The sequence below is a fragment of the Manis pentadactyla genome, chromosome 12 (genome assembly GCF_030020395.1).
Source record: "Manis pentadactyla isolate mManPen7 chromosome 12, mManPen7.hap1, whole genome shotgun sequence".
NCBI classification, from domain to species: Eukaryota; Metazoa; Chordata; class Mammalia; order Pholidota; family Manidae; genus Manis; species Manis pentadactyla.
In genome coordinates, this window is record NC_080030.1 from 36,641,437 (window position 1) to 36,661,110 (window position 19,674).

At 45.8% G+C, this 19,674-nt stretch overlaps 1 protein-coding gene across 7 annotated transcripts in view; it reads right to left on the minus strand.

Moving 5' to 3' along the window:
• The window catches only part of SYTL3 (synaptotagmin like 3), a 62,887-nt gene that overhangs the window by 20,547 nt on the left and 22,666 nt on the right, over positions 1–19,674 (minus strand). For 2 of the 7 annotated variants that reach the window (XM_036886793.2, XM_036886792.2), the window contains exons 4-7: positions 9,809–9,860; positions 8,706–8,775; positions 7,281–7,359; positions 4,319–4,443 (exon numbers count right to left, since the gene is read on the minus strand). In XM_036886793.2, coding sequence (XP_036742688.2) covers positions 4,319–4,443; positions 7,281–7,359; positions 8,706–8,775; positions 9,809–9,860 — 326 coding nt within the window. Of the gene's footprint in view, positions 1–4,318; positions 4,444–7,280; positions 7,360–8,705; positions 8,779–9,808; positions 9,861–19,674 lie in introns of all 7 variants that reach the window. The other 5 variants (XM_057489067.1, XM_036886791.2, XM_036886798.2 and 2 more) reach the window with 3 other exon arrangements.

The window sequence follows — 19,674 nt, forward strand, 5'->3', positions numbered from 1 at the left end:
TCTATTGTGTTCATAAAAAGGGAAATATCAAAATATGTCTCTAAACCTTATAACAGTATTTTGTTAATTATTGGTAGTTCTACAGTGTATAACAGCTTTGTTTTTCAATGCGATAGCCACTAGCCACATGTGGCTGCTTAAATTTAAATTCCAACTAATTAAAATTAAATAAAATTAAAATTCAGCTCCTCTATTGTACTAGACACATTTCAAGTGCTCAGCAGCCACGTGCAGCAATGGTTGGAAAACTCTACCGGACAGCACGGTACAGAGTCATAAACCAACGGGCAAAGGGCGAAGACCTCCTCTTGGGTAAAAATAAGAGTGTCTCCAGATCTTCGGTTTTGATGCTGGGTTGGAAGCAGAGCTCAGAAATATAACTGTTGCCCCATAGTCACAATTCTCAGGGATATCAAACAGAATATTTGAGAACAAAGTAAAGAAATGATTCCCTCCAAAAGATGGTTTATGCTCTGACTCTCCAGAATGTCAGCTCGATTCCATTAGACATTTGTTAGGCAACACGACACTTGATGGACCTCCCTGAGCCCCGGGGCCAGGAAGAGGTGGGGGAGAGAGAAAGGGAAGCAGGAGACATCCAGCGCCTGTCCTCCAAGGCTGACTAGCCAGGAGGAGTAGACATGCCAGTGCAATGGGGGCTGGCGCTAAGCCCACGGCAAAGAGGGGGAGGCAGACAGGCTTCAGGGGGAGTACGACCTCAGGACGCTGAAGGCCGGAGAGGGTAAGACCCAAAGGCAAGGCATTCAGGTGAGGGGCGGTCATGACGGTCAAGCACGGAGCATGTTCTCAGGCCTGCTAGAGAGCGGTGTGATTGCAGAGACTCGAGAGACCAGGCAGAGACCTGGACACAAGATCACACGCCTCTGGACCTGTGCCCAGAGGACAGATAGCTTGAGACACTAATGGGTGTGCAAAGGGCGTCCGCAGGAGAGGAGCCAGAGGGCTGGTGAAGCCAGAGAACCAAGGGAAGACTTCAGAAATGAAGGGTGTTCAAAGGAGGAAAGAGTATGAGAAAAGACTCACCTAAAACTAAAGAAATGCACATTTTAATAAATTTCCTATAAAATCTACAAAAATAAGAAGTAGACAGTTTAGAGCTGGCAGGAGTTACTCCTGGAAAATGGGCTACTCCACGTACAGTGGTCGTGTAAACTGAGTAAGCCTCGGAGGAGGGCGACATGGCAGCATGAATTAAAAGCCCTAAAAAGCAGCTGTTTAAAATGACAGTATGTATTTATTGACATGGGAGGAATTAAAACACACATTAGAGTTCCTTTAGAAAGCAAACTACAGAAGTGGGTGTGCGGCATGGTGCTGTATCTGCGCAATGGGTGCACACGTGCCCCATGGGTTAACAATGCGTGTGTTTTCTATTAGCGGGTAGCCATAAATTTTATGATACAGAAAAGCACTAAAAGTCACCTTCTAACTAAAGAAAAGAATGGAAGCCAGGTCCAGTGTCAGACAGGACAAAGTGATGGAAGAGGCTGACAGTCGTGAACCAGCCACTGCAGTCATGAGTCAGGGACCCCAGAACAGCGTCACACTGCTGAGGGGGGATCGCAGACTGTGAGGGAGTCAGGAACGGACAGGGGGCAGGGCAGAGGGGGTGGGAACTGGGACAACAAGAGCCGAGGGTGTTTTCACCGATTTGGGCTGTGACCAAGAAACAGCAGAGCAGCTTGACAGAGACTTCCTCGAAAGAGGTTGTTCTTCATTTTTGAAGGCAAAGAGAAGTGGTCACAGTGGGAAAAGCTGCAAGCTGACGGTGCCAGGTCCGAAAGGAGAGCAGAGGAAGGAGCCCCGCAGACTCCAGGCTGAGAAGGAACATTCATTTTGGGGACAGGAGGGAAGCATGGCTGACAATCCAGAGGAAGGTAGCAAAGGGCCCTCCTACCTCAGGCCTCCAGAATATAAATGTTTTGAAATTACCAGGAAAGCCTATATTATTCTGCAGAACATGCCTATTTTGGTTGCCTAGGGAATCCAACCTGGAGTCTGTGTTCAGCTCTTCCCCAGTAAATTCTGAAGGGCTTGGATGACGGTCAAACTCAGTACCCTAACAGGGCATCGAGATCCAATTAGCAGCTTATAATTGTCATTGACAGGGGCATTTTTCTCCCAGTGCCTTTTAAGATATTTCAACATTTTCAATAATTGGGCCAGGTCATGGAGAAAAAATGATTGCCCTGAATGAGATCTACTCTGCAAAGAGTTACTGAGTTTAATATATGCTGAAAGAGCAATAAACATTAGGTTTGATTTGATTAAACTGTAGATTCTCCGGAAACACTCAATATGTGCATTTGGGATTTTTGCTGGTCTTAAAAGGAAGAGCAGCCATTGCCACCTCTGAGATTGTATCTGAGATCTTTTAACATAAACACTCAGGTATCAGGAAAAAACCCAGGCCAGTGTGACACACTCTGAGCAATGTTAAACCCCAGCCAAAAAGTAGACCACCTTCCCTGGGATGGTCGGAAGGATCAACTGCCCTTGCATTTGAAGACCAAGTGTTTTAAGAGTTGAAACCCGAGGCAGCCGCTGCCCCAGCCTCTGCGGAGTGGACAGCAGGTGGGGAAACAGAAGGTATGCAGGGAGCCCCAGGCCCTGGGGTGAGCTGCTCCCTTAGGTTTCAGGTGTATATGGGAAAATGTCACAACAAAAAGGAGCATAGAATGAAATAAGGTTTTTTTTTCCATTTCTGACCTTGTCCCCTTCCTCAGAGAGAGAACCTCCTAACAGCTTTTTATGTTTTCTTCCTGGTTAACAGGTACATGTCTTTACAGCCAATATAGGTCAACCACACATCAATAAGATGTATGATATAATCTCATTCAACCACATACAAAATCTCAAAGGAGAGATAAGAAGTCACTTTTTGAAGAATCCTGGTCCAGATGCTTAAGTGAAGGTCTTTAGAGGAGCATTTTCAGAACACATAGCTCAAACTAAATGGTCAGAGAAGTGACGTCAGCCATCCTGAGCTGGTTTCCATGAACAACCCAGAGCCACCATGTGGCTTTAAGAAAGGTATCCACTACTTTTGTGCCTCATTGTAGCCACCTGCAAAGTGGGCACTGACATCCCCTACCTCCAAAGGGCACCACGTGGTGTGCTGGATGTTACACAATGCTCCGAAGGGCTCCAGTGCATAAGCAAGCGTGATTTTTGTGCACTTACCAGCTAAGGCTTGTGTACCTGAAGTCTGGCAAATGTCCTATTTAAAGATGTACTCTTTATATTTCAACCCAGTAATTACTTAGCATTTATAGATCATACCATGACTGCTGAGGACTTTTGAAGCATTTGGCTAAGTTGCTCCTTAAAACAGCCATGCCCTCAAGTAAGGTGGAGAGTGAGAGCGCCTGTAAAAAGTTACAAGCATGTCCTGCCACGAGCATGGCAGCGAGAGGGCACAGTGACAAGGTGCCTATACCATGGGGCTCTCCAGCCAAGGGCTGCCCTGCTCCTGGCTTCCACCCTTGAGCTCCCTTGTCCCACCAGACACCTTTAATCACCAGCAGGCTTGTTTCATGTGCACACACAGCAGGGGACAGTGAATGGCACATTGGGTCAAGGTCGGTACGCCAACAGCTGCAGAGAAGAGGCACCTGTCCCGTCCAGCCAACCAGAGCAGTCACACTGACCATGTGAACACCTAGGTGGTGGCCCCACCATAGCCAGGTCAGCTCAGCTGGACCAAACCCAGGTTTTCTGATTCTAAAGGCAGGTTTCTCTCATCCCCCATGCTCAGGCCTGTTAATCCTGGGGAAGCCAGCATAACTATTTCCTTAAAAGCCTTTATCAGGTGAGCTCTCCTGTGTCTGAGATGCCTGGAGAGAGTCTCCCTCGTGGCCACGCATGATCACACAGCACTCACGTTGTCAGGAGTTCAATCAGAGAGCAGGACAGGTTTTGACCAGAGGGTGTTGGCAATAGGAAGCAGGAAGGCCTCTGGACTCCAGCAGACCCCAGAATACCTGGGTGCCTCTCAGCCCTGCAGGTCAGTCCTCTGCCTCTGGTGTGGCCTTGAGGCCGGCAGGGTGCTCCTGTGGACACATGGAAGCCCCAGGGGCTTGGAATGAGGCTGAGGCCTTGCCTTGCCCTGAACTGTTTTCCAAATCAACCTTGAATTTTGACCTTCTTTTGGCCAAGCCTCCTCATAAAAAGAGGCTTATAATTATGTTTCCAGACTGCTTTATGTTCTATTACATAAAAGGAAAAATAAAGCTATAGAGAAAATGGCCAAGAAACAGATTTCACGGCGGGGTGGCCTGGTGGCCTTGGGGAGTACCCTGGAGGTGACGTTGATGGCAGTGTCAGACTGGCTCCTCCGCTCTGTCCGGCCAGCACACTGCCTGGGGCCCGTGGCCAGGAGCTGCTTGTCAGAGGTCATGTCATTCTGGGACTTGGAGAGCTCTAGAAAACAAACACCGGGGTGACAGGTGGGAGCGCACAGCTTTGCCCAGACTGCAGCCCTCCTCCGGGACTCCCTCAACCTCACCCCAGGAGCCTCCAGGTGCCGAAAGGCCAAGCTCAGAGAGGGGCAGGGGGCAGCCCATCCAGCGAGCTCCAGGCCCAGGGGCACAGCTGCACCGTTGTCCCCAGCCACCTGGCGCTGTGCTCAGGGCACACTGTGCCAAGCACCAGGCCAAAGAGTGGGGTTCCTAAAGTGACTGTGCCCACATGCCTCCAAGAGCCGAGAGCCACTGTCGGGGTGGGAGTTAAAGGGAGACCTTCCTCCCAGGCGGCTCTGCGGGCCACACGCTGTGAGCCTGCGGTTGTCCAAATACAAAGAAGGCAGCCGACCAAAGAGGCTGGCTTATTAGAGGCCCCTTACAACTAAAAACCACTTCCTGTGACTCTCTGAAGAGAGGCGGAAGCAACATTCTGGGTGTCCTTGTAGTATTTTAGTAAGCAAACCCTGAAAAGGTGACTTGAAATTTTCTGGTTTTTGCAATCGAATGGTGGCCTGGAATAAAGGACACCGCACACAGAAGGGACGACTCTGCCCTCCAAAAGGTCCTCCTTTTTCCATGAGATCTTTGTCTCTCGCTAACATGGACCTTGAAGCTATCTTTAGACCTTCAATGGAGATACAGAGTCCATTGACTCATTAGTGATCTAATGTGAAATAGATATAATAGAGGTCACATATGTCATCTCCCATTTTCTAGTAGCCACATTAACAAAAGGAAAAGAGAAAGTTAATTTTAATATTATATATTTCATTTAATGTAGTATTTCCAAAATATTGTTAAAATATATAATGATATTTAAAGTATTACTGGAATTCAAAAATTTCTTTTTTTAAAATTCTAAGTGTCCAGAATCTGGTGTGTATTTCACTCTTACCTGAGGCCAGCTCTATTTCAGAGCCACCTGTGACTAGCATATGTGACAGTGCAGCTCCAGAGCCCCCCGAACCCCAGTCTTCGGATCCACCCCTTGAGACGTTATTGTGTGAATCCGTATTCTGTGCTATTTCTTAGGCGTCTCCCGCGTGCACGTTGGGAGTAAGCCTGCAGAGCGTATCTTCTCTAGAGGAGCCCCCGCACACGCCCACAAAGTCCCAGGGCATTCGCCTTTCCCGTGAAGATGCCTAAAGCCTCTCTCCTCCAAGAGCAGCGCTGTCCACCCTGCTCTCAAGCCTACCATCGGGAAACCTTGGGGCATCTTTCCCCTCCTGGCAGCTAGAAAGGTCCTGGCTCATACCAGGCCCCCAAAGTTGATGATGCACATAACTCCTCATACAACCAAATCCCGCGAGGGGTGCAGGAGGGCCAGGAAAGGGAGCCCCCGGGAGGTGTTGTCCCCCAGCCACCTGTTAGCACTCACCCCGGAGCCTGCGCCTTCATCTGTTCCATTTATGTTCACAGACTTGGGCATTGTCCATGGAAAGGAAAAGGAGCAGAAAGAAGCACGGAGAGGCCCTGAAGCAGGAATCAATGTTCTTATATCCCCCCCTTCTAAGGGGGGGCTACTGTGCTGCAATCTCCTAGAACAGCCGTGCCGATGAAAAGGGCTGGAGTAACTCGTTCCTTCCAGCTGGTTTGGCTTCATCAGACAACGTCAGCTGCCAGAGGTTGTGACTCTGCGGCAGCTTCTGAAACTCTTTAGGCCAAGGCCCCCTCCCGCCGTCTGCACAGACCCCAAGCGCCATGAGTGAGGCTGTTCTCTGCACCCACTCCCGTGGGGAACAGGCAGTGGGCAGAGAGCCGGCTGCTCGGGGTGCAGGCAGCTGTGGGCATCGGCAGCCCACGTCCCAGGCTGAGGTACAGAGGCTGAGTGCCATCAGAGAGCCTGGCAGAGCGGCAGGGGATGTTAAACCTCCGAGCTCCATTAGCAAACAAGTGGTGTGATACTCAGCTGCACCCCACCTTCTGAAGCAGAGGGGCGCAGGCTCTCACAGGAGAGTCACTTTTCTGCTTATTTGAAAAGCAGTGCCCTGATTTGGGCCACCCTCTGGGGTGGCTTAGCACGGCTCCTGTGGGATGGAGACCACTAATGAAAACCCGACGGCAAGACTCTCGGGGCCAAGGCACCACGAGGAGACCGTCCACGTGCGGCTGCAGAACAAGGCGTGATGAGCAGAAGCGAACGGAAGCCCAGTGACAGAGAACGAATGCCTAAGGCCCCGGGTCCACTGAGGACCTCTGAATGCTTGGCCTGCACAGGGCACCTCAGGAGGTGGGGGCTATTCCCTAGGACTGGCAGTTTAGGATAAACAGGAAAAAATATCTGAGCAGAGAGAACACTGAAAGAGACATAATTCTAAATAGTGTAATTCTGGATCCTCGTGTCTGCAAATTGCATGATTCCTGCTAACAGAAGAAGGAACTTGGCCGAGGAGGGCGGACCAGTAATCCCATGCAAAGGACAGACATTGGCCCTGCCTGGCCTGGAAGGTTCTGGTTTTCAAGTCTTTGGAATCACATCGTTCCATTTCCCTTTGGTCGTTGGGAGGGGACAGATGAGCACCAGCCATGAGGTCTGCGTGAGCTTGCTGCCCTGAGGTGCTGAGTTGTGGCCGGTCTGGCAGGAGTTGGGGGAGACAGAGGCAGTCCAGCAAACTGATGGGCTCTCCTCTCCCCCATTAACCAGAGGCCTGCTTGGCAAGTGAAGGGGTGAAGGGCTGTGGCTGTGGCTGTGGCTTTTCCCAGGAGCCCGAAACAGAGGTCACCAGCCGGGCCTCCGCCAGGGGGCTTGGCTGGCCCAGGGGGAGGGGGAAGGACACAGGTGAGGCATCCACTTACTTTTCATATGGGTCGTAACAGACAGAAACAAATTTTCCACGGACTTATTAAATCCTTTAAACTGACCAAGTTCCTGTAACTAAAACAGACAGGAGAGAGCATGAGAGTGAGTGTGATGGCCACCCCCAAACAAGGGCAGGTGCGTGTGGGTGTGCGCACGGGCATGCCTGGGCAGAGAGGGTACCGTGCCCTCAAGCAGTAGGGGTCCTCTTCACTTGACTTCTCTCCCCCGAGCTTTGAAACTGACGTTAAAGCAAAGGGCATCATCAGACAGTTGTTAACAAAATGAGAAATACCAGAAATGATGTCTGGCATTAATTGGCTCGAAGAGGCACCCAAGTAAATTCCTGCTTCTTTCACCTCCTTCTCCTATGACCCCACCCCAAGTCCACACAGAAAAGACCCGTGCGAAGAATTCATGTGACACAGGGGCTGCAGGGGTCCCAGGCCCAGGTGAGCAGCCCGGAGCCAAGGAGTCAGTTCCACCTCTCAGAGCAGAAGAGAAAAAGGAAGGGAAATAACAGAAGGGAGATCACTTCCCTCTGCAAGTCCTGTCCACCCGCCCACCATCCATCCTGCAAACAGGACTTGAGCACATCTGCACTGGAACAACTTTGGAGAATTTTAAATCTCCAGGAGAAAGTCAAGCAGGAGTCGGAAGGTCACACTGGGGTTTCAGATGAAATTGGGAGAAGAATGTATATATGTTTTCTCTCTCCCAGCAGATGGTTATATCCTCCTAGGTACAGATAGAGTATGTCCTTTAATTCACAGAACAATAATGAAAATGGTCAAGACCAGACAATCCCATGGCCCTTTGTAAGTGCCAGCACAGACTTTATTTTGTTCATTTCTCACACTAGCCCTGGGAGGCAAGAATACTCATCTCCCCTTTCCAGGTGGGAACCCAGGCACCTGCCCCAGGATCACACAGCTGATTTCTTAGGACAGAAATGGTCCTGGCCTTCTCTATGTTAATGCCAACGAACACTCAAAGGTACACATGCATGTTTCTGCAGGCACTCCAACAGCGGTGAATCGCATACCTGTGAACCCACCTGTACTCCCCTTTCCAGCCCCCAACACACTGCAGCCTATGCAGACGCCCCTCACTCAAGGGATTAGGGCACAGTTAGGGAAGACAGCCAACAAAATGACAAGAGGAAAGAGACAGGGATGTGGGGAGCCAGCAGAAGGCGAGTAGGTTGTTAATGCAGATGACCCCATGGGACTTCTGGGGGAAGCAGGCACGATCTAGGGCTCAGCACTTCCCAATCCCCACTCTCGGCCACCCTTCCTGGCCCACTCGGCCACAGGTGGATGCCCTCCCTGTGGGCTCCTTGGCCAAGCCTCTTGGACATCCTTTCTTCCTCTATTCCCGTCCCACCTCCCATCCACAGGGGGCACACAGGACAGGCACATTACCTGGCCAGGACTGCCACTGCACCGGCTTTCACTGAGAGGAGGTGGAGTCGGAGGAACCACAGAAATTTTGCTGCTGAGGAAAAATATAGGAATAAGAAACAGGTTGTGAACTATGCAAGTACTAGTTTTATAAACATGAGACTTGTCATTATCCTATAATTCAAGTTCTCTCTCTCTTTTTTTTAACTTCTTCACTCCCAGCACTTCTGGGATCCGCTCCTCTGGGCAGGGCGTTGTTTGCTGGCATCCGAGCATGGGAACCAGCATCACACTGTCTGATGCCCGGTGTGGCACTCTGCCCATATGTTCTAGCTTAACTGGGGTGCTCAGGACCCAGCCTTGCCGCCTGGCTGCTCTGGAACCTGGATCTCACATGCGTGTTCCATGTGGATTTGCGTGACCTCCCCAGTGGAAACCACACCAGCAGCAGAAGTGCCAAAATGTCCTGGGTATAAAAATCCACCATGAGAGAATCTAGAAGTTTGTATTAAAAGAAAGAGGAAAAAAATGGGGGAATAAAAAAATGAAGAAGTCCTGAGATTGGAAAATCTCATCACAGGCCAAAAATTAGCTGCTGGTTGGGAGCTTTCAGTAATACTTCAATAAGATCAGTTTGCTCAGGTGTGTGAATTACGGCCAGCTTCAAGACTGCTAGGTGTCTAGAACTTCACGTAAAAATGTTAACATCTCTCAGGCTGTCACTCAATCCCACCAACGTTTATTCCATTCATGTCCTCAAGATGTCAGGCACTGGGCAGGATACTGGAGATGGGAATGGTCCAGTAGAGCAAATGGTTGGCTTGGAATTTCATTTGACTTGCCATCAAAAACAATATTTTGTTTCTTTACAACATTTCAGGAGAAATTTAGAACCAAAGTGAAACACTGAGAAAAGCCTATGCTAGCTCCTAGAAAGCTTTTTCTAAGAATCTGGAAACATCTGTTTGAATCTTCCCCAGGCATATTATCATTAAAAAAAAAAAAAAAAGGTTACATTCCAAGGCAGTGACATGAAAGCCAAGAGATCTAGAAGTTCTTTCAGCATGTCCTTTGTGCCCTGGCCCCGGAGGGCCTGGGACGACCTGTCCTTTTACAACACTCACCTCAGTTTCTGATAAGATTGCAAAAGCTTTGCTCCAGCTGTCTCGTGTTTTCCTGGAAGAGATATCAAGAAAGGTCATTTATTAGCAAGAATACAACTTAGATGATACAAATGTATGAAGGAGTAAATTAAAGTTACTATTTTTCTGCTATCACTTCTGGCAATGAAAAAGTAAGACATCACTTAGTGGGTAATACAAACACACTAAATAAAATTAGATTGTAGTGATGGTTGCACAACTCTATAAATTTACTAAAAATCATCATGTTATCCACTTAAAACAGGTGAATTTTATGTTCCATAAATTATATTCCACTAAAGTTGTTGTTAAAAACACACACATACACATGAAATAAGAGACCATAATTGCTGGGAATGATGGCTTCTATTGAAAGTCGTGGTTGGATTAGATCTAAATCTGGAAAATCTGAAAAATAGTTCAAGCTTCCAAGCTTCCATTTGTCCTTTGGAAACATTTCATAATGGAATGACTATATTCCTTTAAATGTTCCTTGTTATGAAGATTAACTCAATCTCTTAAAAAAATGTAATCTACTTATTTCTAGTTATAGAGGATAATAATTTCCTAAATAATACTGCATCTGATATAATACTCTTTTTGTTTCAAGGAAAGGGGATTTTATAGCATATTAAGACCCTAAAAATAGAAGTCTCCAAGTTCACAGTTCTGTGAACACAATGTTTCCTGGCCCAACACACAGGAAGTGGTCAGCCTGCCCAGCGGGGAGGCCGGGAGGCCAGGAGGCAGACCCTCCTGCCTAGGGCAGCTACCAGAGGCTCCACGCTGCCCAACCAGCCAGAACAACCGACCTGCCGCCCTAGGGGTCTGCAGCTCCAGTCCTGTGTGTTTGGAAGGGTTTCGTCCATTCCACAGAAGGAATTCAGATTATCTCCGTAAAACACAAGGAAGAGCGACGACAGAACCAAGCACCGGGAAGCCTCTGGGAGGGGCAGGCAGCTCTGGAGCCCAGGCCCAGGCCCTCGAGCCAGGAGGCAGCTGACCGCCCAGCTGGGCCTGCCTGTGCAGCCCGGGGCCAGGCGTCCTCACCGCGGGCTGGCCTCGGGGAGTACGTGAGCTCCGACATCGGGACTCAGACTCTGAGTCTACCAGCTAGTGTGCAAACATTTTTCAGGAATTTGTGATGGTGCCCACCAGATTCTAGGTGCCCTCCCCTGACCCCATGAAGAAATACCTCCCGAAGGCAGAACACAAAGGCTTCCCAGCGCCACAGGAGCGGAACTAGCTAGGGACGAGGTTCTAGGGACGATCCTGCCGCTGCAGGAGCCGCGGGGAAGAAACAGCCAGAGGCAAAGAGAGAGCGGCCCTAACTGCACCCTGGCCGTGGCGAAAACCGTGGAAAACAAAGGAAAGAAAAAGAAAAATTAGTGACATTGTTGGACCACCATGTCACGGGTGGAAACACACACCCGAGGCGCAGGGAGTTGCGCGCCCCCCGCGGGCTGGCTGCAGGCACTCCACGCCATCCGCCTCCCTCGGCCCGCATCGCAGCCACCCGCAGGTACCGCCCCGCAGGGCGATGCTATCGCTCAGCTGCCTGGAGCCCTCAGGGAGGCCCGCCTGCCTTCCCCTGGAGCCCACGCCCCACGTGTGCCCCTGGGCCTCCCTGCCCCGCGGGCCCCCTTCTCCCGCAGCTTTCCCACGCCCTGCAGGCCGGGCCCTTTCTGCTCCGCAACACCCAATAGCTTGTTGCCCTACTTAACCCTGAGCGTTGTCCACTCACTCACACTCACCCCAGCTCCCCTCCTGGGGCTAACTACCTGGCATCTGTACTCCGATCCGCAGCTCCATCCCAGCCTTCAGCGTAGACCCGTCACCTTTCTGAACACCCTACCTGCCCCTCTTGAGTGGAAGGCCTGGCCCACCAGCAGCTCTCGGCCGCCCCCTGCTGGCCTCCCTAGGGGAGCAAACGCTTTTTGCAAAGTCCAAATGGTCAGTATTCTAGGCTCTGGACGTTCTCTGTCCCGAGTGAACAGTAGAGTTGGTGGGTGTGTCTGTGCTCCGATAAAACTTGTCGGACATGGAAATATGAATCTCACATTTTTTAATGTATCACAAATATTATTCTTTTGACTTTTTGGACCATCTGAAAATGTAAAATCCATTCTTAACTCACAGGACATACAAAAACAGGCAGAGGGACAGGTTTGCCCCATGCGTCCCCGCTTGCCCCACGTCCTGGCTACTCCGAGTGTGGGCAGTGGCTCTGAACTGCAGCACCAGCCGAGCTTGTCAGCAGTGCAGAGTCTCAGGCCACCGAGTTCTGCCAAACCACAAGCTGCTCCCTCAAGTTTGAGGAACATGGCCCTGTGGCTCTGTCCAGCCAGCTCTTTGTGTCCATTTTCTTCTTCTCTTCTATTCCTCAGTTGTTTCTTACCAGAGGCTCCCTTAAAAAGCACTAAATATGTACTTTTTATTAACATTTTAAAAAATTTCATGCTCTACTACCCTAACACTTCTTTCTGGGGTGACGTGGTTCTCGTGGAAGAAGACGCAGGGCAGACACCCAGGCCCAGCCCGGTGCAACTCAGCCAACCGGCCAGTCCTGTTGTCACAGGTGCCTGCGGGGCCTCCTGTCCAGACCCGTGGGATCTGTGCAGATTAGGCTTCTTCCAAGACGTGATTGTTAACTGCCCCTCCTACACTGTACTGCCCACAGCAGCCCTCCATTAGAAAGTCACGTACACCCACCCAGCCATGTGGGGTGCAGCTGTGGAGCTAAAAGACAGGGCCATCAAGAAGGGGAGCCTGGCTCACAGCTACCTCTCTGCTCGTGCCCAAGGCATGGGGGCAGCATCTTATGTAGGAAACCACACCCCAGAGTTTCTGGTGTGACCAAAAGCGAAGCACAGATAGTGTTACCCACCCAGAGCCTCCTGGGAACTATGCAAATGTGTCCCTTCCTCATGACGTTTTTACCCATCTTTAGGAGTTAGACATAATATATCGATTTTGTCAGAACAATGCATTTTGCTGCATCTTCCAGAGAAATCATCACAATAAACACATAAGTCTAGGATATGAACCATACCCACTTTGATGTGGTTCCCTTGCACAGTGCCCAACCTGCACAGCTGTACGTGATAGCTCTGAGGGTCGGCCCACACTGGAGCTTGAGGACCCTCCAAATGCTAAGGAAAGGTGAATAAAACCACCTTTTTGGTGGAAGGGAGATGCTGGACAATGACAGAGTGTTTTAGGATGTTTTTCTTCAATAGGAAAGAAAAGGTTCCCAGAACATAGATTTTTAAAACAATCTTTGGCTCACACACGCAAAATGGAAACTCACAAATTTTGACTTGAAAATCTCTCAGCATGAAAAGAAGCAAGATATTCTATATAAGTGGTTGTGGAGCAGCATTCTAGTGTCATTTTTAAGTCTATTGTAAGTCCTTAGAGAAGTTTTGGGCTTAGTTGCACCAGGGCTAATCAACTATCCCAGGACGAAAGAAGATAAAGGACACAGTTATGAATCAGCAATTAATGTCTTCCAGGAGAACAAACATTAATAATAGTAGATTTATAATCCTGTTGGCAGAAAGTACCTCTTATCCAGGGCCCTTCTGCCACTAGGCATTACTCTTCTGCTGAGCTGCAAGAGAAAAATAATTTGTCCCTTTAATTAAGCTCCCTATATTCTATCAGCAGAAAGTTCCACATTAACATGGATGGGTTCCACGTTAATAAGCACCAAGAGTTGGGCAGTAACTCTGCCACAAAGATATACCTAAGGTTGATAGTAACTGGCCCAGGTTCACTGAGGACCTGGGAACAACAGAGTACAAATTACTTTTCATCATCCTTTGATCTTTCTCTAAAAGTTGAACATGGATTTTACAAGTTCACTCTCCTATTTTGGGTATTAATCCCTTATTAGACATGTGATTTGCAAATTTTTTCCCCCACTCCATACATTGCCTTTTTACTCTGTTGATAGTGTCCTTTGATGCACAAAAGGTTTTCATTTTGATGAAGTCCAATTTGTCTGTTTTTTTCTTTCACTGCCTGTGCCTTTGGTGTCATAGCTAAGAAATCATTGTCAAAGCTAATGTCATCTTTGTCCTATGTTTTCTTCTATGAGCTTTATAGTTTAAGGTCTTCTTTTTAGGTCTGTGATCCATGTTGAGTTAATTTTTGTATATGGTGTTTGGCAGGGGTCCAACTTTATTCTTTTACATGTGGATATCCAGTTTTACTAGCAACATTTACTGAAAATACTGTCCTTTCCCCACTGATACTGGCACCCTTGCCGAAAATAATTTGACGATATATGCAGGAGTTTTTTCTGGGCTTTCAATTCTGTTCCATTGGTCTATATGTCTACATGCCAGTGCCATGCTGTTTGGATTACTGTAGCTTTGTAGTAAGTTTTTAAATCAGGAAGTATGAGTCCTCTCACTTTCTTGTTTTTCAAGAAACAAACAAAACCACCCAATTTAATAATGGGCAAAGGACTTGAACAGATGTTTCTCCAAAGAAAATAGGCAAATGGCCAATAAGCACATGAAAAGATGTTAGGGAAATGCAAATCAAAATCACAATGATGCAGCAACTATGGAAAACAGTATGGCAGTTCCCCTAAAATTAAAAGTAGAACTATTGTGTGATCCAGCAATCCCACTTCTAAGTATATATCCAAAAGAAATTAATTCATTATCCTGAAGAAACACCTGGACTCTCATGTTTATTGCAGCAGAACTCACAGTAGCCAAGACATGGAAACAACCTAAGTGTCCACTGATGGATGAATGGCTAGAGAAAATGTGATGTATACACACACACACACACACACACACACACTAGAGTATTATTTGGCCATAAAAAAGAAGGAAATCCTGCCATTTACAGCACCATGAATGAACCTGGAGGATCATAATGCTAAGTGAATAAATCAGACTAAGAAAAATAAATACTGTATGATCTCACTAACATGTGAAATATAAAAACAATGAACTCATAGAAACAGAGAGTAGAATGGTGATTACCAGGGGCTGGGGGAGGGAGGAATGGAGCATTGTTGTTTAATGGGAACAGAACTTCAGCTTTGTAGGATGAAAAAGTACTGGAGATGGATGGTGGTGATGGCTGCACAATGTTGTGATTGTTATTGTTCCTAAACTGTACTCTTAGAAATGGCTAAAATGGTAAATTTTATATTATGCACATTTTGTCACAATAAAAAATATGAACATGGAGTTCTAAAATTCAAAATGATCTCTTCTTTAAGTATATTTATGTCTGGTCTTTTAAAAATGTGTTCATATAAAGAGATAGTTTGACATCCAATTGTCAAATGCTCCCTGAAAATTACCCTAATCAAAATTTGGTCTAAACATATGAACACATGAATTCTTAATTCAGAAATTCTGTTCAATTATTTCACCTTGGTTTCTCATTCTGTTCATATAAATGGAACAAATAATAGTTATCAAAACGTTGTTGCATTTTTATCAGCTGATCATCTATAGCAAAGGACAGCAAACTTTTCTATAAAGGGTCAGGTAAAAAAATTTCAGGCTTTGACAGCCATACATCGCTGGGGCTCAGAAAGCAGCAGGAAACTTTAGCGTCCTAGTGGGAAATTTGCAATACAACACACAAAAAAGTCTGGGTTGAATTGATATAGTCAAAGCACCTTGGAATCTAAGCAATTCGATTTTTGAATTACTACTATGAACAAAGCCAAAGATGTCATGAAATCAATGGTGACTAAACTCAAGAACCTGTTTCTGGAACGTTATCACCTAGAAACACTGGGACAAAATGTTTGAAGGTCAAATCTTACTTCACTGCTTTAATCATAAAAGTCTGACTCAGCAGTCTCTGTTCTAAACAGTTTAAATGGACCCGTCTAAAAATCTGTCAGGACGTGACAAGCAATCCAGCCAGCAGGGAAAATCACTTGTAGGGCACACGCTCCCCTTGGAGGGTCTGTGTTTTGTCTTTCCTTTCAAGGCGAGTATGAGAAGCAAATATACATCAGAGTAAGATGCCACATTTTCTTTAAAATAAGACAAAAAAGCACTTGCAAAATTATATACCCAGGAAATAAACAGGAGTTCTTAAAGACACGCATGCTCTCATGAAAGTCAACATATGCACCAGTCCCTTGGTTTGTAACTAACAAAAAGCTTTACTGAACCATCCTTGTAGCATCTGTCTGTTGAATTGGTCAGGCGGGAGGTCTTCACTGAGACAACAAGTAGAGAGGTGATAAAGTCACTACATATTTACTGGTCCTACGTCTTTCCATTCATAGGCCTGAATGTATCAAGCCCACACAGCCAACTGGATGCTGTCCCCACAGCCCTGTGACGAATGGACCAAATCCAAGCTAACCAGTTAGAAGAAGTAAACTGAAAAGTCACATGAAGAAATAAATCGCATTTACTACTAGGAAGGGGGCGATAAAAGTTACTTTCCTGTGTAATTATTAGAAATGGTGGTATCCTGGTTAGTTATATATTTAATGGATCATTGAGACCATTACCAGAGGCTACGTTAAAATGCAGCCTTCCTAAATTATTTAATTTCCCCCATTACTAACAATGGAATGAAAGTCACAGTAGATTGTTTATATATAACATTTAACCAGCCTTAAACTTGAAAAAGTATTAGCGTTGTCATCTTTCTGCTTTTAAGCTCAAATGTCAAGCAATAAAACGTCACGGTTGCAAAAAAAAAAGGAAAAAAAATCAAGTAAAGCAACTGCATTTTCAGCCAGAAGAGGGCGCTATCCTTATATACTTCCCAGATGCCAAAAGAGAAAGGAAAGAGCAGTTTCCGGTTCCAGTGTTCTAAGCTGTTAGTGACCTAGAAAAGTTCCATCGTATTTGCTTATTAGATTTGCTAGTTTACTACTTAAAATACATTTAAAAAATTAGAGGAACTTCCTAAAATACACTCCTGGGTCCCACCTGGTCCCACCAAATAAGGAATTTTGAATCTGAAACAGCTTGCCCCTGATCCTGAAGCAGGGGTCCCAGGAGCCACAGTAGAAACCCTCTGTGCAGAGACTGCCAAGTGCCTGAGGGTGGGGGGCTGGGAGGCGACGACACCAGGCAGGTGCGCTGCTGCCTAGAGAAAACCTGGGGCCCCTGTAGGTCTGTACATTTCGATCATTCCGAGGCACCAGAGACGAACTACAGCTATGGCATATGAGGAATTGTTTTAAGATAAAACTAAAATCAAATCACAACAACTTAGAGGAAAAAAGGCCAGTCTTTATAATCAGGGAAAAAAATTTTTTTTAAGAAAATACTTGAAATATTTTTTGCACCATCTCCCTGCAAAATGAAAAAATGGAGTTCATTTTTTCTTGTTTTTACATCTTTTTAATGGTTGGATATTAGCACAACAAACTGCCACAATTAGTATCTGTTACTCTTCATTGGATTATCACCTATACCTTGACTACTTTTAAGGAAGTTTGGGGGGCATTTATCCTAAGTGGCACATATCCAATAGGACCATTAAAATAGAAATAAGTAGAAGAATTTAAAAAGGAAATCAGGTGAGAGAGGAATCATGATTCCTGGAATTCCTGCCATTGGACATTAAATTGAGCTCTTGGTTTCAGGATGCCAAAAAGGGAAGGAACTCAAACTTTTCATTCTTAGGTACCTAGTTCATGCTAAGCACGGACAGTGGGCGCTACTGCCCGGAGCAGCACCTTAGACCCCAAACAGCCGTACCCTTACTCCAGTCACTCACTTACTGATCTGCTCAGCTCTCACCCTCAAAGAATCAAAATCCGGTCAGGACAAAACCGCCCATCAAGAGCTGCAGGGACTGGGAGGCACACGCATGGTTACCTATGGGATGGAACCCCCTGGACCTCAGGGCTGGGTACAGGTGCGTGGTGCCCAAAAGCTGTGCAAATCAGTGACCCTGGGTGACAAACCAATGGGAAAGAGACTCAATAGGTAATAAGTGGTACTGGGAACATTGATGATTTGGAGAAAAAATAAAATAGACTGGCCTGCCTAGTGCATTGTGAGGAGTTAAATGCAAATAACCCCACAAAAATCAGAAGAAAATAAATACGGATCTATAACAGATCACAGGATAGGAAGGAGTCTCCAAGCATAAAAGCAAAGAAAAAGATTATACGGGAAAAGATAGATTTGACTACAAATGAGAAAAAAATGTATGTCAAAAAAATGTAAATATGCACATGTATCTACTATGGCTGAAGAAGGCTAAGAGCTTGAGCACATCTGCAGAAGTTCAAAAGGTGGAAAATACTCTATCCCATTAGTAATTACATGAATTCAAATTCAAGAAACCATTTTCAACTACCAATGTGGTTTTACCAAACTGGCAAAGTTGTTTGTTTGTTTTTAAGATAATCCTTCTGGTGAGGAGGGTTCCCCCTTCCTGGAGGCAACGTTCCTATTCCTGCATCTCATCCTTCTGTTTCTAGAAATATTCAGAGACGTGCCAAAGGCTTATCTAAACCTAAATAAAAGTTCAATACCCTTTTATTATTTTAACAATATAAACTCCCAAAAATGTAAAAGCAAAACTGGAAATTCTCTAACTACATAACAGTAGTGATTTGGTTAAATAAATCATGTCCCATTCCAATAATGGAATGAGAGGCAATCATGAGAGATTATATAGTCAATGATGTTTAAGGATATGGGAGAATATTCTCTGTAAATGTTATATTAAGAAATATCAGTATAAAACTATATATGTTTTTTTGATCCCAATTATGTATGCATATTAGCTTCACTCATGAAATTGCCTCTATTCAATCATTTTTTACCTGATTTGTTTTATCTATCAATTTGTTTTAATGTAAATGCTTTTTAAAATATGTATGTATAGTTATGCATATGTGTATATGTGTCTACACACATATATGTATAAACACAAGCATAGCTACATATATTTACCAAAGAACAGAAATGAGGTACGCCAGAATGTTATTAGTTCTCAGAGTGAAGTCACTGTATTTTTAACATTAGTTGTTATGCTTTTATTCATTTTTCAATTTTTTTAATGAATGTATATTCCTTTTACATTCAGAACAAAATCACAAATTTAATTTGAAGTCCTGGTTTAGGGATAGGACTTAATGGGGCCCAGGGTGTGGCGTGAGGGCTGCTCGCATGCCGCCAGGGTAGCGTGAATTATACTTCCCAGAGGGTCCTATGGCAAAACGTAGCAAAACCTTTCAAGTATTCACAAGTTTGGCCAGTCATTCTTCTTCTAAGAATTTAGCCAAAGGAAATAAGCGGAGATGCTGAGATGCCTGTACAGGATGTTTACAACACAGTTATCTGTGATATGAAACTTTGGTTATAGTGATACACACACTGACAAGAGGGAGCAGGGTGAACGAATGATAGTGCACCCACCTGATGCATTTTACACAGTTATTGATGTGTGTTGGAAAAAGTCTTAGTAGCATAAGGAAATCCTTATGCTAAACTGAAATTTAAACACAAGAGAAAAATCTATATACAGTCTGATCACAAATATGCTTTAAAACTGATAAGTCTATATGTGCAAACACTTGTGTACAAGACCACCTGGCAAGAAGACCAAAGTGTGTGTGTGTGTGGTGGTGGGGGGTGGTGATTAACAGTAGCTTTGATGAGTGGTGGGATTTTTATTGCCTTCCGTACACTTTTCTGTTTCCCAGATATTCTGCAATGATATGCATTATTTCTATAATCAGAAAATAAACTTATTTTAAAAGAGAAAAGAAAGCTCCCTCTTCACAGAATGGAGAATGGAGTATGGGGGAAGCAGGCTCGGAGCTCTGTGCTGGAAGTGGGCATGAAGGGCATGGGGGGATTCAAGGCACTAGGAGG